The sequence below is a fragment of the Boleophthalmus pectinirostris genome, unplaced genomic scaffold (assembly GCF_026225935.1).
Source record: "Boleophthalmus pectinirostris isolate CB_2022bp ecotype Guang Dong unplaced genomic scaffold, ASM2622593v1 HiC_scaffold_10, whole genome shotgun sequence".
Taxonomy (NCBI): Eukaryota; Metazoa; Chordata; class Actinopteri; order Gobiiformes; family Gobiidae; genus Boleophthalmus; species Boleophthalmus pectinirostris.
The window spans coordinates 31,147,020-31,169,530 of record NW_026570971.1 but is presented as its reverse complement, the minus strand read 5'-3'; the positions used below and the strand labels follow the sequence as shown (position 1 = coordinate 31,169,530).

The following is a 22,511-nucleotide window of genomic DNA, read 5'->3' as shown; positions in this document are numbered from 1 at the left end:
AGTGTTCTCGGTTAAACAGGCCCTAATAATAAAGTTACTCAAACATGTGTGAATGAAACAGAACACAACTCCAGGTCTGTTTTTGAGGAGGTAATGACATTCGAACATGTTTTAAAGCTCACAAGAGTCCATTTTGCATAATATAGGACCTTTAAAACAGAATTTCCATGTATTAAAGCATAAATTGCAAGTGATTTTTTTCCCCAAATAGTTAAGCCCTACTTTCTATGTGTGTGGCCATTTTAAGGACTTTTTTTCCACAAAGTTTTTCCAAAGTTGTCAGAAAGAGAGAGACAGAAGAGCTGCCACATGTTCTGAGTGAAATCGGATCCTGGACTAAGTGGTTTTTTGAAGTTGTTTGAAAAAGCCTGACCCTCACTCCGTCTGCTGCTGTGGCTTTGGAGCTAAAGGACATAATTTATTACATCTTATGTAACACGGCTACAATAACACAAGAGGAGAGAGGTTAGACTGGCCCAGACCTGAGCAAAACTTGTAATAGAGAATGTAAATGTCTGTAGATGGACTACTTTTGTCTTCTTTTGTTTCTACCTTTGAGATAGGTCTATTTGTTGAACTAAAATGGCTCAAAGTCATTTTTGTAAAAGTAACAACCTATTATTATTATAAGATTATAACATAATTATTTGTTGAATTACTCCTTAAGCTACTGATTGGTTATTGCAAACTAAACAATGTGCCATTTTTATAACATGTACTAGACTAGAATTTGTTGTGGAAAAAATTATGTGTCTCTTAATGATAAGTAATTAATCCATTTGCGAAGCCCAATGAGTTTTTAGAATTCAGACAAAGATTTATCATTGTTACAGCAGATATGGACAGGGCCTAGGCCACCCTGACCACAGACCCACAGCCTCTCCTCCAGAGCATCTCCTCCAGAGCATCTCCTCCATCTCCCCAGAGCATCTGTGCTCTGAATTACATAGAGAAATACAAGTTACATACATATAAAAGCAGAGTGACATTTGAGGACAGTTAAGACCACAAAGGGCTTCTTGAAGGTGGAGAAACGTGTGTCTGTTGAGCCTTTCCACGTGTTAATGACTGAACTGGTTCTCAGGTAGAAATCACATTCATTTACACAGACAGATTGAGGAAAATGTTTCCACAATATACATTTTCATCACAAAGTGAAATGTAAATACACTGTGTGCACAATTATTGGGAAAGTTTTATGTATAAGCATTAATTTTATAATTGAATAACTACAGTTACAGTGCTCTGAGTCAATCCAAAATGTTAATAAACCTCAAACCTGAATATTTAAGAAAGTAAAAGTGATGTTTTGGCTTTCTTAGGAGAAAATCTATGTGTGCATAATTATTGGGCAACTATAAATGTGCAGAATTATTGCATAACTAAATGAAAAATGTACATTTTCCATTCTCACTTGTTTATTTTCATCTGTAAACAACTCAAATTTACAAATAAATACTACTGACCTTTCAAAAAAAAAAAAAATAATAATAATAAAAAATCTGTCATTTAAATCTCTTTTTTGAACCATTTTGCCTAAGGAAAAGAAGCTGAATAATTCTGCACACCTTGATACAGGGTGTTAATCTCTTTAGGCCACACCCTTCCTCGTTTGGCAAATACACAGCACCAGATATTCTTAAATCCAATCAGAATTCAAGTTTAAACAGCTTAGTGTTGGTGAATATGTTTAAAAATCAAGATAAGGTCAAAATACCCACTTGCCTAATAACTGTGCACACAGTGTTTATAGATGGACTACTACTATGAATACAAGTACTGCAAATGCTTTGACTACTAGCTCTACTACAGAAAAAACTATTGGCTAACGTGTGCTGGCCTGTGACTTATTTTATGTGTGAGAGACTTGTTTTAAAGACACAAAACAGATCACCAGTTGTAGTTTCAACTAAACCAGCTCTTTCTGGTTAAATTGTTTTGAAATAAAGATCAGTATGAAAGTACTGAGTAAGTAAATACTGCCAAAGTGTGTATTTTTTGACAATACGCCATTTTAATACCTTCCTACCTAAAATAGAATGGACTCAAATTAAATCAAATTAAATCTGATCTCTTAGAATTCCAAACTCCTCTTGTAATTTGGCCTGTTGCTGTTACCTGCTCGTCTCCATGGAGATAGTTAAGCATTGCAGGCAAATCAGTAATATTCATGCAGAAAAGCAGGTGAAAAGTTACATGGTGCATCTTTAAACTAAAATAGAATGGACTCAAATGAAATAAAATGAAATCTTGTCTCTTGGAATGGCAATATAACTTTGCTCATAATTTAGCCTGATGCTGTTATCTGTTATCTGTTTGTATCCATGGAGATGGTTAATGCCATACTGTGTAATATTGCAGGCAAATCAGTAATATTCAAGCAGACAACCAGGTGTCGACCTCCAACCGAAAAAGTTACATGGTGCATCTTTAAACTAATATAAAATGGACTCAAATGAAATCTTGTCTCTTGGAATCCAAATGTTACTCCTCTCGTAATTCATTTGGCATCATCAGTAATATTCATGTAATTAAGCAGGTGAAAAGTTACATGGGGCATCTTTAAACTAAAATAGAATGGACTTAAATAAAAAAAATAATAAATTGTCTCTTGGAATGCAAAAGTAACTCCGCTCGTGTCCTGACTGCTCCTTTCTTTTTGCCTTTGGGTCTTTTTCAGTCACGGCCTCACATTCCTGCCTCTTGATTCTGTCTAATTAACATCCATAAATCATTTTGAGATTAAATTTGGTCTGATGTTTTTCTTCTCTCAGGGTAAGAAGTTTGAGATCCTCCCTGATGGTTTGCCCTCGGCGCGTAAGCTCATCTATTACACCGGATGCCCTGCCAGATCCAGACACTTACTACAGCTGCTCAGTAACAGCCACAGACTCTACATGAACCTGCAGCCGGTGCTAAAGCAGGTCCGGAGACTGGAGGAGAACGAAGGTAATCACAGGACCAAGATCTTTATTTCCAGTTATTTAATTTGACGAAATAGGGCAACTTCATTTTTTTCGTCATTCTACATTTACATACACATCAAGAAAAATGTATAACTGACTTAATCCAATGTAAAGATCCTGTGTTACGCAAAGCTGACTCTTATGAGCTCATGTTAGAATGTTGTTACCTCATCAGAAACATACCTCAAGTTTTGTTTCATTCACAAATGTTTGAGTAATCCTTTATTATTAGTCTGTCTACATCTCCAAAGCTCAAAACGCCCTAGTCCACCTTGTGATGTCATGAAGCAGTAGTTTTCAAGTTTTCACGTTTTACCTTTTGTTCAGTAGAGATTCCAGGACTGAAATGATCCAAATGATTCTAGTGAAGGCGTATGGAGTTTAAAACACACTGGAGTACTTCCTGTATTACTACATGACATCACAAGGTGGAACAAAGTGTTTTCTGTTTGAGAGAAGAACTCCAGGTATGTTTTTGATGAGGAAACATTTTAATAGATCAGAAAATAGTGCAGTTTGATTGAGGTGTTGTAGTTCAAATCTCAAACTTCATGTAACAGCTTAGTCCAATTATATTAGGCGCCGCTTTGGAGAGGAGTTTACTCCACGGATTAAGAAACAGCCAGGCAAATATTAGACCTGTGTTTGGACGTAAACTCACTCCTCTTAGACCAGCAGCAAAGATAAACTTCAGTCTCTCCACCACAAACAAGCTCATGTTGTTTCACTGTTTTGCTTTTACTTCCCAACAACAGGATTATGATGAAGGATTTCCCAGGAACATATCAACTTGACCGTCATCAGCATAAAGATTCAAAGACATGTGTTATTTTTTTGAAAATAAACCCAAAGGGGAAATGGTACAGTGAAAAAAGGAGTGGTCCAACCACTGACCCTTGTGGAACACCTCATCATAAAATATGTTCTGAAATGCATGGGATTCTTGTATAAGTTTAGCAGTTCATATTTCAGTTTTTTCTCAAATGTTAATGTTCCTGGACGAGTGTTAAATGTGCACTGTGAACTGAATATTGATTTAAAATGTTGTAATTGTACTTGCAATAACTGTAAAAACAAAACAAAAAAATATGATCCACAGATGTTGACCTTTAACAGCATTTGTTATGAACTGGCACCACAAACTTATATAATTTTTACCATATTAATCTTGTGGCTTGAAGTCCTTTTAACTGACAACAATCACGTCTTGGAGTTTGAATAATGGCACCACTTTCTAAAGCTACTCTAAGCTGAAGCTGTATAATTCCCCTTTTGTATTTATACTGACAGAGAAGACGTTGAACTTTGTGCGAGTTTTTGTTTCATGTGGATAGACCCAGTAATTACAGAGATATGCACAAAAACACAAACCTGCAATCAGACAGTTAAAGAGAATTCTGACCTGCTCTCCAGCTCACTTTTATTCTACAATGTTGTTATGTCACATGAAGACAACCCTATTTTTCAACCTTTTATTTGAACATTTCCCCTTTTATATTTGCAGAGAAGAAGCAGTACAGAGAATCGTACATCAGTGACGCGTTGGAGCTGGACATGGATCACCTGGACAAGCGCTCCAGAGCCAGTGGGAGCAGTGCGGGCAGCATGTCCCACTCCAAACGCCTCTCCAGACACTCCACCACCTCCCACGGCAGCTCCCACACGTCCGGCATCGAGGCGGACAGCTTCAGGGCTCCAGGACACGGACCACACAGACCCCAAAGGACCAGCTCCTCCACCACGTCCCACGGAAGCTCCCACACCTCAGGCATCGAGAGCAGCGGAAAGGACAGGGCGCTGGAGGACGATGGTAAGAAGAGGGGATAACCTAAATATACTGTGTCATTATGGATACTTTGCGGTGACATTGCGCTGGGGGTGTTCTAAATGTGTTTCTGTGGCGGAATGTTCAGCTGTTACCATGGTGACACAATGCACACATTAGCAAACACCACCAAAAAGTTTTAAGATTGTCTGAAAAACTCAAAAGTACAAAATGGATTTAAAGAGCCTGTAATCTTCATCTAATTATAAACTTTGTAGATGGTAGATAAGTGGTATATAGCTATTTATCTGTCACAAATCAGAAAGTAACAATAGTGCACTGTTAGCATGCTAGTTGCTGTTGGCAGAAAGACACATAATCCTCTTTTGAAAGATGTGAAACATGCCTATTCATTCAACACCGGGCAGAATTACAATGCACATTTTAGTGTTTACAAATTTTGGATTTTGTTCTGCTTTTAATATTTTAAAGTACAGTATTGTTCAGACTATAAGATGCACTTAAAATCCTTTAATTTCCCAAAAATCAATAGTGCGCCTTATAATCCAGTGCGCCTTCTGTTTTAATTCTGGTTGTGATTACTGACCTCGAAACTGATTTTATGTGGTACACGGCGCTCAAATATCTGTTAAAATGTTTTAGTATGACTTTGGTAAACTACAAAGCCACACCACTTGATGGAGCATTTCGGCTGCTGTAGTCAGGAGCCTCACGGAGAGCACACATATTCGTCTGAGTCATGCCCTGTAGTCCAACAGAAGCTCACCACATCAGCTCACAAGGAGCCAACTGTTTTTTCAGCGTTTATAGTTTATGCAAATGAGCCATGTGGTTTTAAGTTTAATTTCTGTTAAAATTAAACAAAGGTGTGCAAAACTGCATTAAACACATTATTACTCAATGTATATTTGAGTCCTCCTCATTGGAAATAAAAAACAAACAAAACACGTTCACATTCATAATACACATTCACCAAAACATGGAGGCAACGCCAGGTGAGTTACGACATGATCTGCCAATGGATGCCTGGGCTAAGGATCAGTCTCAAGTGTCGTCCATTTGTTTCACTTCATGCGCCTTGTAATCCGGTGCACCTTATGTATGAAAATAGACGAGAGAATACAACATTCCTGATATTGCGCCTTATAATCCGTTACACATTATAGTCCGAAAAATACAATAAGAATTTGGTAAAGTGCTTTTAACCTTTAGTTTCAAATAGTTAAATATTGTCATTTGTAACGTTGCAGAGATCGAGATGCTGGTGGACGACCCTAAAGACTACGAGGAGCTGCATGAGATGGTGTTGGACCAGGACCTGTGTATTCACATCACAGAAGACATGCTCACGATGTCCCCAGACCACACCAACGGATACTCAGGTCAGGAATTCTACAGCTGCTCTAGTGTCAAAGATTATTTGGTACATGAATCTAAATCTACATGTTGTTCTCCTTTTTCAGGTCTTATAGTGAAAGACATCAGCTCGTCCACATCCAGCTCCTCAGAGACTGTGGTGAAGATGAGAGGACAGAGCATCGAGTCACTGCCACAGGTACAGCTCACAAATATACAAAATCAGGTACGGCCTCTTTAAAGGAACTGTAACATTATGATTTCAAATTTCATAAACCTGATCTGTGTCCCCAGATACAAAGTAAACATGTTCAAATCAAATATAACTTTTACTGATAACAATTCTTATGCTGATTTATTCTTACAAAAATATTGGACATGATGAACCATTTATTTAAGCGATATTATGATTTGGTGTGTTGATTCTCAAGATGGTTATCCAATCAGAAAGTAGAATGAGTTAGTTTAAACCGAAAATGTCTCTCTCTGATCTGAATGGTCACTGCCTAAACCCCAGCACCTCCAGCCAATCATGAATCAGCTCAGTGAGGAAAGTCGTCGAAGAGTTTTCACATGAAGCCTTTCCATATACTGAAAATGTGGCAACCCAAGTTCAATTGTGCAGTTCCTTACAACTTTAATGAAAAGTAATATTTTGAATTCAAGTCATTTTAACTTGATATACAGTGGTTTCCCATCTTATGTCTAAATCCACAGTTTGTAACTTTTTAGCTTGATAACAGAAAAAAGCATCTTTGTCTGCGTGGGGAATGTTCCACAGTATTGTTTATAGGGGTGCAACGATATTCAAGTCTCACAATACAATATCGTCACAGTATGAACCTCACTGTACGATATTTATTGCGGTATCGTGGGAAGGCGCTGATATGGTGGGGTGGCTCATAATTAGAGCCCTGCACCCGACAGAAAGCAGTGCGCAGCAGGAAGCATTTTACATTTTGAAAACTCATTACGGCGGCGGGCAGGAGCAGGACTATACACAACTCGGGAGCGGGCAGGTGGGATGATAAAATGTAATCCTGCAAACTAAGGTGTAGCCAGGACTTAACCATGCCTGGCGCAAAAAAGGTTGGGGACCACGGTTTTAGACAGTTCTTTTCCACTTCTCCGTGTTTGATAGAGCTTAAGAAAGTGAACGTCACCATCTTGCGGGACAAAATATCGCAGATGCAGGCAGGAGCAGGACTGAAAATTCTTTGTGGGAGCAGGCGGGAGCAGGCGGGAGCGGGACTACATAGTGCGGGTGCGGGCGAGAGTGGGACTGAAAATTCTATCCCGCGCAGACCTCTACTCACAATTAGGAATGTAACAATATCCAAATCTCTCGGTACAATATTTTCACGATATACATCTCATAGTGCGATATTTATTGTGATATTTTATGGAGGCTAAACAGCTAAAACTGTTAATATGCTACTTTTTCCTCTTAAAATGCCTTGACAAGACTTAATCCAAAGAACTAAGACTTAAAAGTGCTTAGAACTGTTATTTCTTCTTGTAGTCTGCACTGAAATGGAGCAAAGGATCATGGTCTATGTAGTTCCCTCTGTCTTTCTTTAGCTATTGCTGCAACATAACTCTTCATTTAAGTAAAAAGACTTGTATTTTGATATATTGTGATGGTCCACAATATTATTGTGAGAACTTTGACGATACAATATTATGATATTTCGGTTATTGTTACATCCCTAATGGTTTAACTTTCTATTTCCATTTGCAGTTGTGTTTTGTTTTTTTTAACAATAAGAGCACAGGCTATGTACAGTTCCTTTACCAGTAGAAAACAAATTTAAGATGATCTGCTTGTATTCCTTGTCTTTGCAGCAGTCTGTGAGCAAAAAGCCCCAGTCCTCCACAGACCGCCACAGTCAGTCCCTGGACGACATCCGCCTGTATCAGAAGGACTGCGCTCAGTGGGCGGAGCTATGCCAGGACACCGCCCACAGCTACACCTTCGGCTGTGCCCAGGAGCTCAGTGACGGGTGCACCTACCAGGGCCTGGGAGATCCATCTGCGAGCGTCCGAAACGACCCACAATCCTTCGCAATCAAGAGGACAAACAAGTACTTTTCTCTAGATCTGACCAGCGAAGAGGTCCCTGAGTTTGTGGTGTGAAAATCAGAAATCTGATTTGAAAATGAATTCAAAGTAACTTAACCCAAGAGGAATTTGAACTCTCAGGAAACTATACAAGAGTTTGGTGACTAGAAAATCCCAAAATTACAGTAAGCTGCCTAAGTTTAAGCTCCTGATGATGTCGAATATAAAGCCAACCACGTTTTGTAATTTTTCTCATCAGTGCAAAGATTGTGATTTGCTTTTTAGACAATTCAAGATTCAAAAAGAAATTAGTGAAATGGAAAAATTCAGGGATCTAACCAGAGAAAGCCAGACCTTTTTAAAATACCCTTTCTAAAATCATCACATCATATCATTTGTCTCTCAAGTTTGTACAATGAATCGGCATGTGTTTTAAACCAGATGCCCTCCCTGATGACACCCCTATCGACGTTTATCCAAGTGTGGGACTGGTGCAAAAAAGGCTCGAGTTGGCTGGACTCTTCGTGAATGGATTGCATAAAGCCCGCCCTTTCTGTGGATAACTGGATTTGATTGGTCGAAAAAGTTGTCAGTTTCAATAAGAGGAATTGAATGCGTTTTGGCCACTATACTTTGACAGAATTTTGGGTGGATTTCGAACAGTAAACACTAATTTAACCTGTGTTTTGTCTAACCCGAGCTGCGAAAGGAGACTAAAGGGAACAATTTGTAAAAGATTTTAAATATTTACGTTTATTCTTTCGCTTTAAGAATTTTATATATTATCAAACAAACTCGGATTTGAAGAGAAATTATGAGCTACAAACCAAAGACAGTTTCAACATGACTGAAGCTTTTGGGAAAATGGACCTTGAGATTACCCACAATGCATTGAGCAAAAGCCAGTGAAGCCATCTCTCATCCAAGTCACGTGACCACAAATATCTATGTGCCTTTCTGTAGCTCTCTCTCTCTCTCTCTCTCTCTCTCTATGCAGATTTCAAACTTAGCTGCAAAAAATGTGTATCTAAGGTCGTTTTCACACCGCTAGTTCGATTATTTGGTCCGCACCAGGCAATAAAATTGTTATTATGTAGCAAATACACTCCAGTGTGGTCCGCGTTCACACCGACAAACGAAACTGGTTCGATTCACGTGTCTCTGTTTCCCCGGTAAACAGCGATACTCCAGTTATCAACACCGATGTTCTGTTAATACCACGGGCCGTCCTCATCTCAAATTATCACCATGACTCATAAAACAGCAACATGTAGAACTTTGTACAAACTCACCGCATCAGCCCAGAGTTCAGGTAACAGCAGCAGCCAACAGTGCTCAAAGTAGCGCGCAGCTCCTCAGGACGGGGCTGGGGTCTGGTCCTTGGTCTTCTGTTACAAGCTCGTTGGTCAGAGGCTCTGTCCTCCATGTGCTGGTTCCAAACGGTGGCGAGCAAGACCAGTGCGCAATGACTGAGTCCGAGCAGGTACGTTCCGTCGTCTGCGCGCTGTTTCCGTGCGGGAAAAGCAAGAATGCGCTGTGGACTACAGGTCCGGGCGCCCTGCTCCTGTCCTCCGCGCTCAAGAACCGCGGCTGGTTCCGAGTTGGTGCAGCATCCGGACAGAAGCGTGAGTCCAGTTTGGTTTGTTATATGTTGTTCTGAGCGTCCGTCCTCCGCGCATTTGGTTCTTCCCGGGGAAAGTGCTTCCTCAGGTCGAGGCTCCCCGCTCCAGCTCCTCTGAGCCCGGCCTGAACCGGAGCTGCCCCCGCTGGTTCAGGACTCTGGTTTGGATCTAGTCCGACTGTATTTCTCACACTAGGCTAAAAACAGGGACTTTTTTAAGTTGTATCAATTGAATGGGCGATTGCCTATTGCCATGAAATTATTTGGTTAATTAGAGCCTAAAATAACAAATGTTGGTTGCTGTGTGATCACGGGGGAACACCGGACTTCTCTGTGCGTGTAGGTCCCGAACAGGGGTACGCACCCCCAATTTTGACTTTTTTTTCACTCTGGAGCCATTCGTGTGTTACATTCTCTGTATTGGCCATTGTTGGTAAAATAATTTGAAAATGAATCGCGTCTGCGTCTGGACAACAGTCTGTTACTGCGCTGGAGTCGTACAGTGCGTCATTTCAGGCAGAGGAGACGCGTGTCCCTCCCATGATGCATTTCGAATAGTCCGTTTGTCCATACTGTCTATGGTTTGGACCCGGGTTCGCGTTCACACCAGAGGAACCGCACCAAAGTTGGTCATTTGGTGCGGATTCAAGCGAACCGAGACCACCGCTTGATTTGGTTCGGGTCCGAGTCCGATTGACGCTTTCACACCAACGCAAACGAACCGAACTAACCACTTTTGGTTCGAATGGACCGTTTGGTGCGCACCAAATACTGTCGGTGTGAAAACACCCTAAAAAGTAGTTAAAAGGACTTAAATTTATAATAATAATCTTAACTAGACCTCTTTCTTTTCTTTTTTTTTTTTTTTTTGTATTATTAAAGCAGCAAGAAGCAAAATACATGCATTTACCGTAAATTCCGGACTAGAAGTCGCTACTTTTCACTCATACTTTGAACCCTGCTGCTAATAAAATGATGCGGCGAATATATGGATGGATTCTTTGTTTGGCATATTGTCCATTCATATATACGGTCTATGGCAGGGGTGTCCAAACGTTTTTCATCAAGGGCCACATATCTAAACACAGATGAAGCAGAGGGCTGATCAAGGACCGCAGACTGGTGCTCAATACAGTGAATAATTAAAATATGTGCAGGTTTAACATGTTAGAATGAGCCATCATCTTTATTCATGCTAAGATCCTTAAAACCACACACTAAACATCAAATATTCGCTTTATCAAGGTAGATTTTCAAAAAACTTGCATTAAAAAGTTTAAATTTTAATTGATGAATGGTAACTTGGGCCAATTCACCTTGAAGCCTGAGGGCCAAGAAAATTGTCTGAGGGCCGCATTTGGCCCACGGGCCATAGTTTGGACATGCCTGCACTATGGTTTGGGAACACAGTGGATACTCGCAGCCTGAGTGCAGAAAGCGCCTCTGTCTGTGCAGTGACATAGATCTAGGGTTAACATGAAGTTGCTACATTAGCTAGTGATATTGTCAGCACACTCAAATAGTTTATTGCTGTGTGATAAAATAAGTTATGATGTTAAATGAACATTAGTGAGGGGGATACGTCTTACCTGTATGCGTAAATGACGAGAAGAATCGTCTCAAACTTCAGCAGCCGGACATCCACTCATACCTGATTGAGAGAACTAGCCTAGCCCCCGAGAGAAATCCTATGAGACATTGACATGATACAGACAGGACAGAGGCTCTTTCTGCAGGAGACATGCGCAGTAGAGCACGGGGAGAGACAGGGGTGATGCGCCGAGGAAAATGCTCGTTTGATTGTTATTTGAACAGTTATTTTGCTCTTCATACAAACACCCTCCTTGTGGAAAACACACAAAGAAATACTGATGATGCAGCTTTTAAATTAACGACGATTGATGAGTCTGTGCAAGAAGGAAATCTCGGCATCAGTGAGTCGTTGGTGAGACGTTGGCGACGGCAGCGTGATGAACTGACTCAATGCAAAAAGACGACAAAAGCTTTCAGAGACGATAAAAGTAGACGGCCCGAACTTGAAAACATTTTTGAAGACGTGGACACTTGCGGCTTATATTCAGGTGTGCTCTATAGTCCGGAATTTACGGTAAACTAGATTGTTTTACAGTAAGTCATTTGGGTCAAATAAATATTAAGTAGTCAAAACAACTTTAATTAAGAGTAATATTTTGAATTCAAGTCATTTTAACTATATCAGTGGTTTCCAATCATATTTTTACCCAACTTGTGGACTTTTTGTCTTACACTGTGTTAGTAACCAGGCAAACAGTAATTGCAATCAAAAATAAAACTTCTTTAATGGGGGAAAAAAAAAAACATTTAAAGATGCATTATGTAACTTTTCGAGTGAAGCGTCTTTCTTTGTTTGGAATGTTCCCTAGTTCCCAAATGACACCACCATGCCCAGTTACAGGTCAAATCTGTGGAGAAGCAAGCCCACTCATAATAACAATGCATGTTTTTTCAAGGTACTTATGAGTATTGAATGAGAATTGAATAAATGCAAAGGTTTAATGCTATACTGTGGAACATTCAGGCAAAACACTAACATCTACACCAACAGGTAAGTGAATCCTACATCAGAAAAGTTACACAATGTACCTTTAAATAATTCACCTTTTTAATTAGTATTTATAAGGACAGAGTTTGACCACTTTTGAAATCTTAAAGTCACAGTATGTAAGTAGATAGATTAAAGAAAAATCTCTATGGGGAATGTTCTGAAGTATGGTTTAACTTTTCAATTTTTTGTGGAATCACGCAGTTGTTAAAGTTCCACACTGTACCTTTGAATAATAGAAGTACCGTTGCTATTTGATTGGGAAACAGCGATTTTAGCTATTCATTTTTTGCAGTGAAAGCCGCTTTGACAATCACACCACATACTTGCATGCATTTAAAGGGAAAATCTTCATATTTGAGCTTCTTAAATATTCAGTCAGGTTGAGTTTTGCTACGATCGGCAAGCCTGGACTAGCCCACGAAAGCTCCTTGTAATCAAAAACTCAAAATGGCGAACTGCAGCCAATGCAAAAGTGTCAATTCAAAATGCATTGTTTTAAGTCTTCGGTTACAGCTTTTTAAATGTGCTTTGTTCAAACTGGAAATGTTTTAAAAGAGTTTATATGTTGTGTCCAAACTTGATCTAGTAAGTTTGTGATTTCGATGTTTTCTAGCAGTATTATGATCAGGTTACACTTCAGATGTGAACAAGAAATACTCGTTTTTATAGTGAAATGTCAGTTGTATCCATAAATATTCTTTAGCGTGAAACTGTCACTTCAACTGAAATAAATTAACCGTTGTTCTAATTTAAAGATGCACAATGTAACTTTTCTGTGGAAGGACCAGCCCATAGAGTAATATATATAAATAGTAGGGTGACCAGACATCCCTATTTACCCGGGACAGTCCCAGTTTTGAACCCTGTGTCTCCTGTCCCTTCAGATTTATACAAAACCATTGATTTGTCCCAGTTTTATACAAGAAATCATCATCTTTCATCTGGACTCATGATCCATTTTTAAAACAGACGAGGACAGCAACAAACATTTGTGTTTTTAAAAGACAACCATACCAGTGTGTCCACATATTGGACTGATTTCTTATTGCACTGAATCTCAGATTTGTGAGTGATTTTATTATTTCATTGTCTTGATTTGTTCAGTCTGCAGATAAAACTGTACATTAAAATTCTTAGTCCAGTTTGCAAAGTGTTCACTCGAGCAGTAACAAACATTTCAGTCACACTCGTCCATCGTGGCCTCCTCAAAAACACCCGTAAAGCGTCAGTGTAGTCCACCTGCAGTCTTTGCAAACTGGCTTTTTTATAATTAGTCCAGATCTGAGCTGTGTACAATGGAGTACAAAACGATTTAAATAATAACAACTTTATGTCTTTTACAAATGTCCCATGTGTCCCTATTTTTGACCAATTTGATCTAAACCAGGATTAAAGTGAAACTTAACCAGGACTAAAACAGGACTATTGACCATTTTTGACTAATCTGAGTAAAGAGGAGCATAAATTGTTACATCTGTTTTGCCAAAATACAGAAATCCGTGTTTGCGAATGACCATAAAGCAAAAAAATACAGCAACAGAAGTCCCTCAGATTATGACTGACACGAACATGCACGATCGTACACTTTTTTCACAATTTTATTTATACCAACCATCCCAACCCAGGTGTATCCCAGTTTAGAATTTTGGAAATCTGGTCACCTTAATAAATAGACATAGCTAACCCCTAGCCGTCGTGTTCCAAATACTATTTCTATTGAAATTTGTCGGCCCTGTGTTCTTATTAACCCACTCTTCATGAATGGTGTTTATTTTACTATTTTCTTTGTAAAATCAGATATGAATATAAATAAACCAAAAATTCTTTCTTTCCCTGAAGTCACTCCGTTAGCTTTAGCAGCTGGCTGATTGACAGATTTGTTGCTAAGCGCCCATTTCCTGTTAAACCAGCGGTGCAAGGAGGGGGCGTGTACATTCAACAGTCTCGCTCCTGATTGGCTCTTTGGTTTTGCATTCGGATTACCACAAATGGTCCCTGGTTGCTGTAACTGTAACATCTCCAGAGAGACAGAAAAGTTACATAGTGCGCCTTTTATCAATAATGCATGAACTGGTGAATACCTGCAACACGAATTTCAGACTTCCGATCATTGTGCAGTGCGCAGTGCATACTGGGAAGGGTTTTCCGAAAAAGTGAGCATCAAACCGCCATGTTTGTTTTCCCAGTGGGATGCATCTATTGACAAAGCCGATCTTTTCAAGTCTTTTGAACCATATCACTTTTGTTTCTGGTTCTGATATTGTCATATTTTAGTTTTTGGGATTTGGACATTGTAATTGTGTGGTTGTTGGATCCTAACAGCAGAAAATGGCTTGAGAAATGGGCTTCATAAGTTTGCAAACTCCATAAATGCAAAAGGGAATCAGATGTGTGTGACTGCAAACCTCCATTCAAACTGTTTCCCTTCCCAACAGAATTGAAAAATAGTGAAAGGTGAAGGCGATGGGCAGGATTGATCCACAGGAAGGACGAAAAAGGAATCCTAAACCTGACTGCCTAAATCATCCCGAGTTTGCAGCGAACATTTTGTATGTGGAGCGCCATTAAAGCGGGATCCCGTTTGTTAAGTGAGAGGTGCAGAAGACAAACAGACTGAACTGCACTTTTCTTGTTCTTGTGGTTTTACAGCAACATCACGTCTTGGTCTCTTTGTCTTTGCAGTGGAAGGTGTTTCTTGGTGAACAGTTGGTACCTTTCACTTTGGTGTTGACTTTTTAAATTCGTAACCAAGGTTGAGCGAGGGATCAGGATCCTGCTTTGTTGGCGCTCCACATACAAAATGTTTGCTGCAAATTCGGGATGATTTAGGTAGTCAAAGGTTTCCTTTTTCATCCTTCCTGTGGATCAGTCCTGCCCATCGAATTTGCCTTTTATTATTTTTCTATTCCGTTGGGAAACAGTTTGAACAGAGGTTTACAGTCACACAGATCTGATTCCCTTTTGCAGTTATGAAGTTCGCAAACACATTTCTTGAACTGTTTTCCTCTGTTAGGATCCAACAACCACCCAATTATGATGTCAAAATCTGAAAACCAAAATATGACAATATCAGAACCAGAAACAAAAGCGATAAGATCAGCTTTTGAAAACAAACATGTTTTCTTTTTCGGAAAATGCTTCCCAGTATGCATTGTGCGATGATCGGAAGTCCGAAATTTATGATGCATCTATTGAACAGAATGTCCCATAGTGAATGAATGGCAGACTTTAAATGATGATAGTTTCTTGGCTCATTTAGCTTGAAACATGAAAAAACATTATTGAAATCATCGTACAAATTCATTCTACAAATTCAATAAAACAAAAATTCTAAACTCAAGATATTCTGAATTCAAAGTTCTTTAAAGATAACTACATATCTACATTTTTGCAGCATATTCATTCATTCACTATGGGATATACGTATATACTGTTGATACTTTGCAGTAACATCACGCTGGGGGTGTTCTACATGTATCTGTACGGTGGAATGTTCAGCTGTTGCCATCACAACGCACGCACACATTAGCAAACACTGTGAAAGATAGTCTGAAGACTCCACAAATACAAAATGGACTTAAACAGCACATTTTCAGGAGCCTATGATCAATATGAGCGATCCTGTTTAGAAGTTTAATTGAGTGACTAACTGAAATGTGTGAGAGATTTGTTTAAGAGCACAAATCAGCTCACGCGTTGTAATTCCAGTCAGTTCCTTATCATCATTGTGCAAAAATAAAGCTCAGATTTAAGTCTAACAGAGTTTCAGACAGAGCAGTGCTTACAGTTAGCTTCACACCCCCAGGGAATGTTAATAACTCCGTCTGCGAAGTATCAATAGACAGTAACAAAGAGGGAAGATACAAAACCACAAATATCATTGCATAAGTTAAGTTTTAGACTGAAAACTTGTATGATTTTGAACAATTACAAACTGCATATATGTTGAGTTAAGTGGCTTTTCCTCAACAGTCTTTTTAATTGTTGTACCATTGTCTCTGAACTGTTTTAAATCCATTTTTCATGTTTATTGCTTTATTATATCGCAGTTTTACTCAAACCATAAGCATCATGAACAAAGTAAAAACATATATTTAATAATTATAACAATACTTTGATACTGTTGTATATTTAAACTGCTTATATTTCTTAGAACACGTGTAATTATTAAGTTGTATTGTGACTGACAGACTTTTCCATATGAAGTGTATATTAAAAAGGTACACAGCCATAACCCAAGTCCTTAAAAGCCTTCATATTGTTTTTAGATCCTACATTTTGAAACTTTTGGTTAAACTTACGCTGTGTAAGATCTGTGTCCATATCTTAGTCCTTTCCGTGAAAGGATACAGCTCCCGTGTCTCCTGTAGTTTATAATGAGTTTAATGTAAGTTTGAGTTGTGCCTTGTGGTACTAATGCTACCCTCAATATACAATAAACAGGTACAGCGAAGTGCTTTTGTGTCTGATTCATTTTTAAGCCAAACACAGATATACTTCATGTTATTTGAATATATTTTCAGTCTCCTTTCTCATTCTGCATTAAAACAAACGGCTAACCTTGTACTTTAGACCTGTACAAACATGTCCTGAAATTGGATTTTTGTATTAGTTCACAAAGATTCTATATTTTAACTAGGAAGGCCCCGATACTGGCATTGAATATAGGCGCTGATACTGAGAAATTAGCTGGATATCAATATCTTGGCTGAACATATAAATTGTTGAAGTAAGACTGAGTTTTTGTTGTAGTTGCCCAGAAAGTCTCGTAATGTTTGAACTTTCCTTTACACAAAGCTGTTCTGTATTTATTTATCCCATAAATAACAGCTCCATAACACATTTGGATCAGTTTTGTCTTATTTTGTTTTTGTTTAAAGGAAATAAATGCTGTTCTCTGCACTAGTATCAGTTGATATCAGGTATTGGCAGATTCTTAGAGCAATAGTATCAGAATCAGTATCAGAACTGAAAAAGCTGGATCGGTGCATTCCTAATTTTAACATGGCCAACAGGTATGACATAAGTAGAGGTAATTCTACAACTGTTACTAGCAACCATGCTGAGAACAGGAACCATGTCTTTAAAGATCCTTCTGTATATTACACTAAACTTTTGTGAGCTTTAAGCCACGCTGTGATGTTGTTTCCTCCTCCAAAACATACCTGGACTTTTCTTTTGTTTCATTCACAAATTTTCAAGTAATCCTTTATTCCATCCATCCATTTTCTTCCGCTTATCCAGGACCGGGTCGCGGGGGCAGCAGGGACTTCCAGCCTTCCTTCACCCTGGACACTTCCTGCAGCTCCTCCGGAGGGACCCCAGGGCGTTCCCAGGCCAGCCCAGAGACATAGTCCCTCCAGTGTGTCCTGGGTCTTCCCCAGGGTCTCCTCCTAGTGGGACATGCCCAGAACACCTCATGAGCCAAGGCATCCGGAACAGATGCCCTCCCCTCAGCTGCTCCTCTCGACGTGGAGGAGCAGCGGCTCTACTCTGGGCTCCTCCTTTGTGACTGAGCTCCTCACCCTAACTCTAAAGAAGCGCCCAGCCACCCTGCAGAGGAAATTCATTTCAGCAATCATTACCCAGAGCTCATGATCATAGGTGAGGGGTGGAACGTAAACTGTCTGTTAAATTGAGAGCCTTTCGGCTCAGCTCCCTCTTCACCACACAGGGTCCGAAACTGCATGATCCACCTGCAGAGGGCAAGCTACCATGTTGCAGGTCCTGGCTACCTTTTATCTTTAGTTCAGTAAATTGTCAATCCCAAGGCTGAAATCCAAATGATTCTAATGAAGATGTATGGAGTTTAAAAACACAATGGAGCACTTCCTGTATTACCACATGACATCACGAGGTGGAACAGAGTGTTTTCTGTTTGAGAGAAGAACTATGCAGGGTTTGTGTGTTAAACATGTAGATGAAACAAAACACAACTCCAAGTCTGTTTGTGACGAGGAAACAACATTATCATATAGAATCAAAAATAGTGTAATATGTACTCTTTAAATGGCACAATAGGTATGATTAACAAACAAAAACTGCCACCGATGTAACTGTGACTGATGTAAAACTACTACAAAATCAGGAACATCTGATTTTTGAAATGTGAAAAGCACTTTAAGCCCAAATAGGCCACATTAATTTCATACAGTAATTCAACACCGCCCTCTGCTGGTGAGTATTTTACAATGACGTCACAGCAAATGCCCCTCCCAGCACCCATAATGCTGCAGACTTTATAATGTTATTTGAAAATATTTTTGACTGTGAAACATTCAGGCAAAAAAAAACAAACAAAAAAAACTACTACTCAGCACTTGCACTTTAAACTATAAGGATTCACTGTGTAATGATAAAATGAAATCATGATCACTTTTTGCAGTCATGTCGACATATTGTGAATATGGTTAAATTTAAAGATGCACTATGTTACTTTTCTGTTGGAGAATATTTACAAAAAAAAAAGTTACACAGTAGATTTTTCTGGTGTTCCAAATTATGTCATTAAAATTGTCAATCTCCATGGAGACAAGCGAATGAAACCACCAGACCAAATAACAGATCAGAGCTGTAGAGAGTAGGATATGTTTTCATGTATTTTGAACAATAAAAAGCACACTGCAAAAGAGATCAGTTTAATGCCATATGATGGAACATTCCAGATAAAACAATACCATCTGATTGGAGACAAGTAGAAAGCAGACCCTCCACCAGAAAAGTTACACAGTGAGCTTTCCTGTGATATAGTCAGTATAGTTCTAGTGTTCTCATCAGGATGCAACGACCGTAGACTAAACACCATGTAAACTCCATAATAAAGACATGAGTCGACATAGTAGGTTATTGCTTTAAGTGATCTGGTGTTGGAGCTGTGTGTGTGTGTGTGTGTGTGTGTGCGTGCCTGTGTGTGTGTGTGTGTGTGTGTGTGCGTGTGTGCCTGTGTGTGTGTGTGTGTGTGTGTGTGTGTGTGTGTGTGTCGTGTGTGTGCTGTGTGTGTGTGTGTGTGTGTGTGTGTGTGTGTGTGTGTGTGTGTGTGTGCGCTAGTTTCTTGTTATACAATTTATAGCTCAAGTTTAAATTGGACTTATTCAACTTATAGGTCAATTGTTCTCTTGCAAAACATGGACCAGGACATCGCACTCTTTCTGCTCCAGATGATGTGTATGAGGACATGTTATGACATAAGATTCATATCTGTATATGAAGAAATGTCATCATGTCACCTTGGGGACAACAACAACAACAACAACAACCTGCTAACATACAGTCAAAGAAAAGCCTCTGACATCTTGTGACATCTGTGCTCATGCTGCAGCACTTGGCAGGACTTGCCCAGAGCTCCTACTGCCTCTTCTTGTTGTGACAATGTCATTTCATGTGAATAAATAAATAAATAGATTACTTTCTTTGTTTTTAACATTTTGTAAGTGTAACAAAGTGTAATAAATAAATAAATATATGACTAATCTTCCAACTTGTAACAGTTTTCGAGTACCAACAAAATGCAGTTATGATCATTATTATGCATAATAATATTGCACATGTATTGGACTGATCTGACACACTTTGGCTCACATTGTCTCCCTCTGGTGGTCATTTATATTTGGAATCTGTTTTAATCCCAGAGGGTTAGGCTTCCACATTTAATTTTTGGATAGCACAAGGCTTAAATGCAACCTGTGATAGAAGAGAAGCTGCTCCGAGTCCAAACAAGACACAGCCCAAACTCAAATGACGGGCCTCAGGAAGAAAAGAAGTAAATAGGGCAAATATTGTTATGTGATTAATTTTATTAATTTAAGATTAATTCATTATAAAGCCTGTAATGAATGAGATTAATTGTTTTAATCAAGTCCCACCCCTAATTATGTACAGTCCCTGACAAAAGTCTTGTCACTTATCCATTTTGTAGAAACAAAAGCTTATAACCTGACTTTAAATTAATCGATTGGTTTTAGAAATGTCTCATATGAAGCTAAAACCCTCCCAAATTATGCTCAATATACTAAAATAAATTTGCTTCACTGAAGAAAGATTGATCATTTAATGAACACAGAAAGGTCAGATTTTGGCAAGACAAAAGTTTTGTCGCCTACAGAAAATTGAACAAATAATTTACTTCAAATACAAAAATATGTTGCATAAAGTCAGTGAATGAAGTAGTGGTGCTGTGAGATCCATATTTAATATCTTGTATGACTCCATGAGCTTGAAGGACGCATCCATGCGGTTCAACAATGATTCATACAATTTGTTGATGAAGTCATCAGGAATAGCAAAGAAAGCGTCTTACATGCCTCCCAGAGTTCATCAAGATTCTTTGGTTTTGCCTTCCATGCTTCCTCTTTCATTCTACCCCAGACCTGCTCAATGATGTTCATGTCTGGTGACTGGGCTGGCCAGTCCTGGAGCACCTTGATCTTCTTCACCTTGAGAAACTTTGATGTAGAGATAGAAGTATGTGATGGAGCACCATCCTGCTGCAAAATTTGACCCCTTTTATGGTTGGGAATGTAAGAGGAGCTAATACTTCTTGATATTTTAGGCTATTGATATTTGCCTTCCACCCTGCAAATGTCTCGCACACCCCCATACTGGATGTAACCCCAGACCAGGATTTTTCCTCCACCAAACTTAACTGTTTTCTGGGTGAATCTTGGATCCATGCGGCTCCAGTAGGTCTCCTGCAATATTTGCGGCGGCTGTGATGTAATTCAACCGAGGATTCATCTGAGAAATCCACCTTCTGCCACTTTTCCAGTGTCCATCCTTTTAACAGGCTGTGGGCCTTGGCAAATGCCACACGTTTTTTTTAATTGCCTTTTGTTTAGTGCTGGTTTCTGTGCACTGATTCGACCATGGAGGCCATTTCGAGACAGAATTCTACAAACTGTTGTGGTTGACACAGGGACTTGAGGTGACCAGGCCTGGTGGAGTCTGCTGCAGTGGAAAAGGGGCCTTGGATTTTCGAATCAACAAACGGTCCTCCCGAGCAGTTGTCTTGCGGGGTCTGCTGGACCTGGGCTTGTCAAAAACATCTCCAGTCATTTCAGATCTTTTTCTCTTATTCTTTGTACTTGACGCTGAGACACATTGAAGGTGTCACCACCTCAGCAGTGGATCTGGTCTTCAGCCTCTTGATAATTAACGCTTTGGTCTCAGGGTGGATCTTAGGCATGTTGTCAGAGGTCAAGTTGCAGTTGATGTGAAGGTCTGGTGTGCTGGGCTTCTTTTTATACACACCCACTAACTGACTGATCAGTAACTGATCACAGGTGAGGCTGTAATCTAGGATTGGGTGCATCATATGACAAGGCGACAAGACTTTTGTCTTGCCAAAATCTGACCTTTCTGTGTTCATTAAATGATCAATCTTTCTTCAGTGAAACAAATTTATTTTAGTATATTGAGCATAATTTGGGAGGGTTTTTGCTTTCATATGAGACATTTCTAAAACCAATTGATTAATTTAAAGTCAGGTTATAAGCTTTTGTTTCTACAAAATGGATAAGCGACAAGACTTTTGTCAGGGACTGTATGAACCTGGTATTTTATTTGTTTAATCATTCACCTTGTACCGGATCAGCAGAAGTTCAAAACCAAAGAATCACAACAAAATAAATAAACTGAACGGAATGACGAGGGAGAAAATCTTGTATTAAAGTTTAAAGTAATCCACTTTTATATCACTAACTACACACGTTTGACTAGATACAACACGGCCAAAAAGAGACATGCGTGTGTGTCCATGACAAAACTGCTTCTGAGGAAAAAAATGAACTAAATATCAAAGGGACTGGAAAACATGACAGATTTCTGCTGTATGTTAATCTGAGGTGAGAGAAGTTTCATTTTAGTCTTTTATGTGTATTATTCCTCAGACTCTCCTTTTGGTATTTAGTATTTAGTGGTGATTTGGCCTGTGCTTTGACTTTTGTTATTTCAAACAATAACTGAAATGAAACTGTGACGAAGACAATTTTAAATGTCACCAAACGAAAGGTTGCTTGTCTGAAAATAAAGTGCATAATGCTTCAGATAATAGTTTCACTGTTTAACAGCAGAAATGTAAGAGTTTGACTGAATCTATATTATATTATATTATATTATATTATATCATAGATAATGGCTGTA

The 22,511-nt window shown here is 39.1% G+C and overlaps 1 protein-coding gene across 2 annotated transcripts in view; it reads left to right on the top strand.

Moving 5' to 3' along the window:
* Positions 1-9,149, top strand: part of frmd6 (FERM domain containing 6) — a 76,274-nt gene extending 67,125 nt beyond the window's left edge. The window contains exons 10-14 of one of the 2 annotated variants that reach the window (XM_020916950.2): positions 2,775-2,949; positions 4,471-4,776; positions 6,003-6,134; positions 6,216-6,307; positions 7,957-9,149. In XM_020916950.2, the coding sequence (XP_020772609.1) occupies positions 2,775-2,949; positions 4,471-4,776; positions 6,003-6,134; positions 6,216-6,307; positions 7,957-8,244 (993 nt within the window). In that variant the 3' untranslated portion in view covers positions 8,245-9,149. Of the gene's footprint in view, positions 1-2,774; positions 2,950-4,470; positions 4,777-6,002; positions 6,135-6,215; positions 6,308-7,953 lie in introns of both variants that reach the window. The other variant, XM_020916949.2, reaches the window with a different exon arrangement.
* The last annotated feature ends 13,362 nt before the right edge of the window (positions 9,150-22,511 follow it).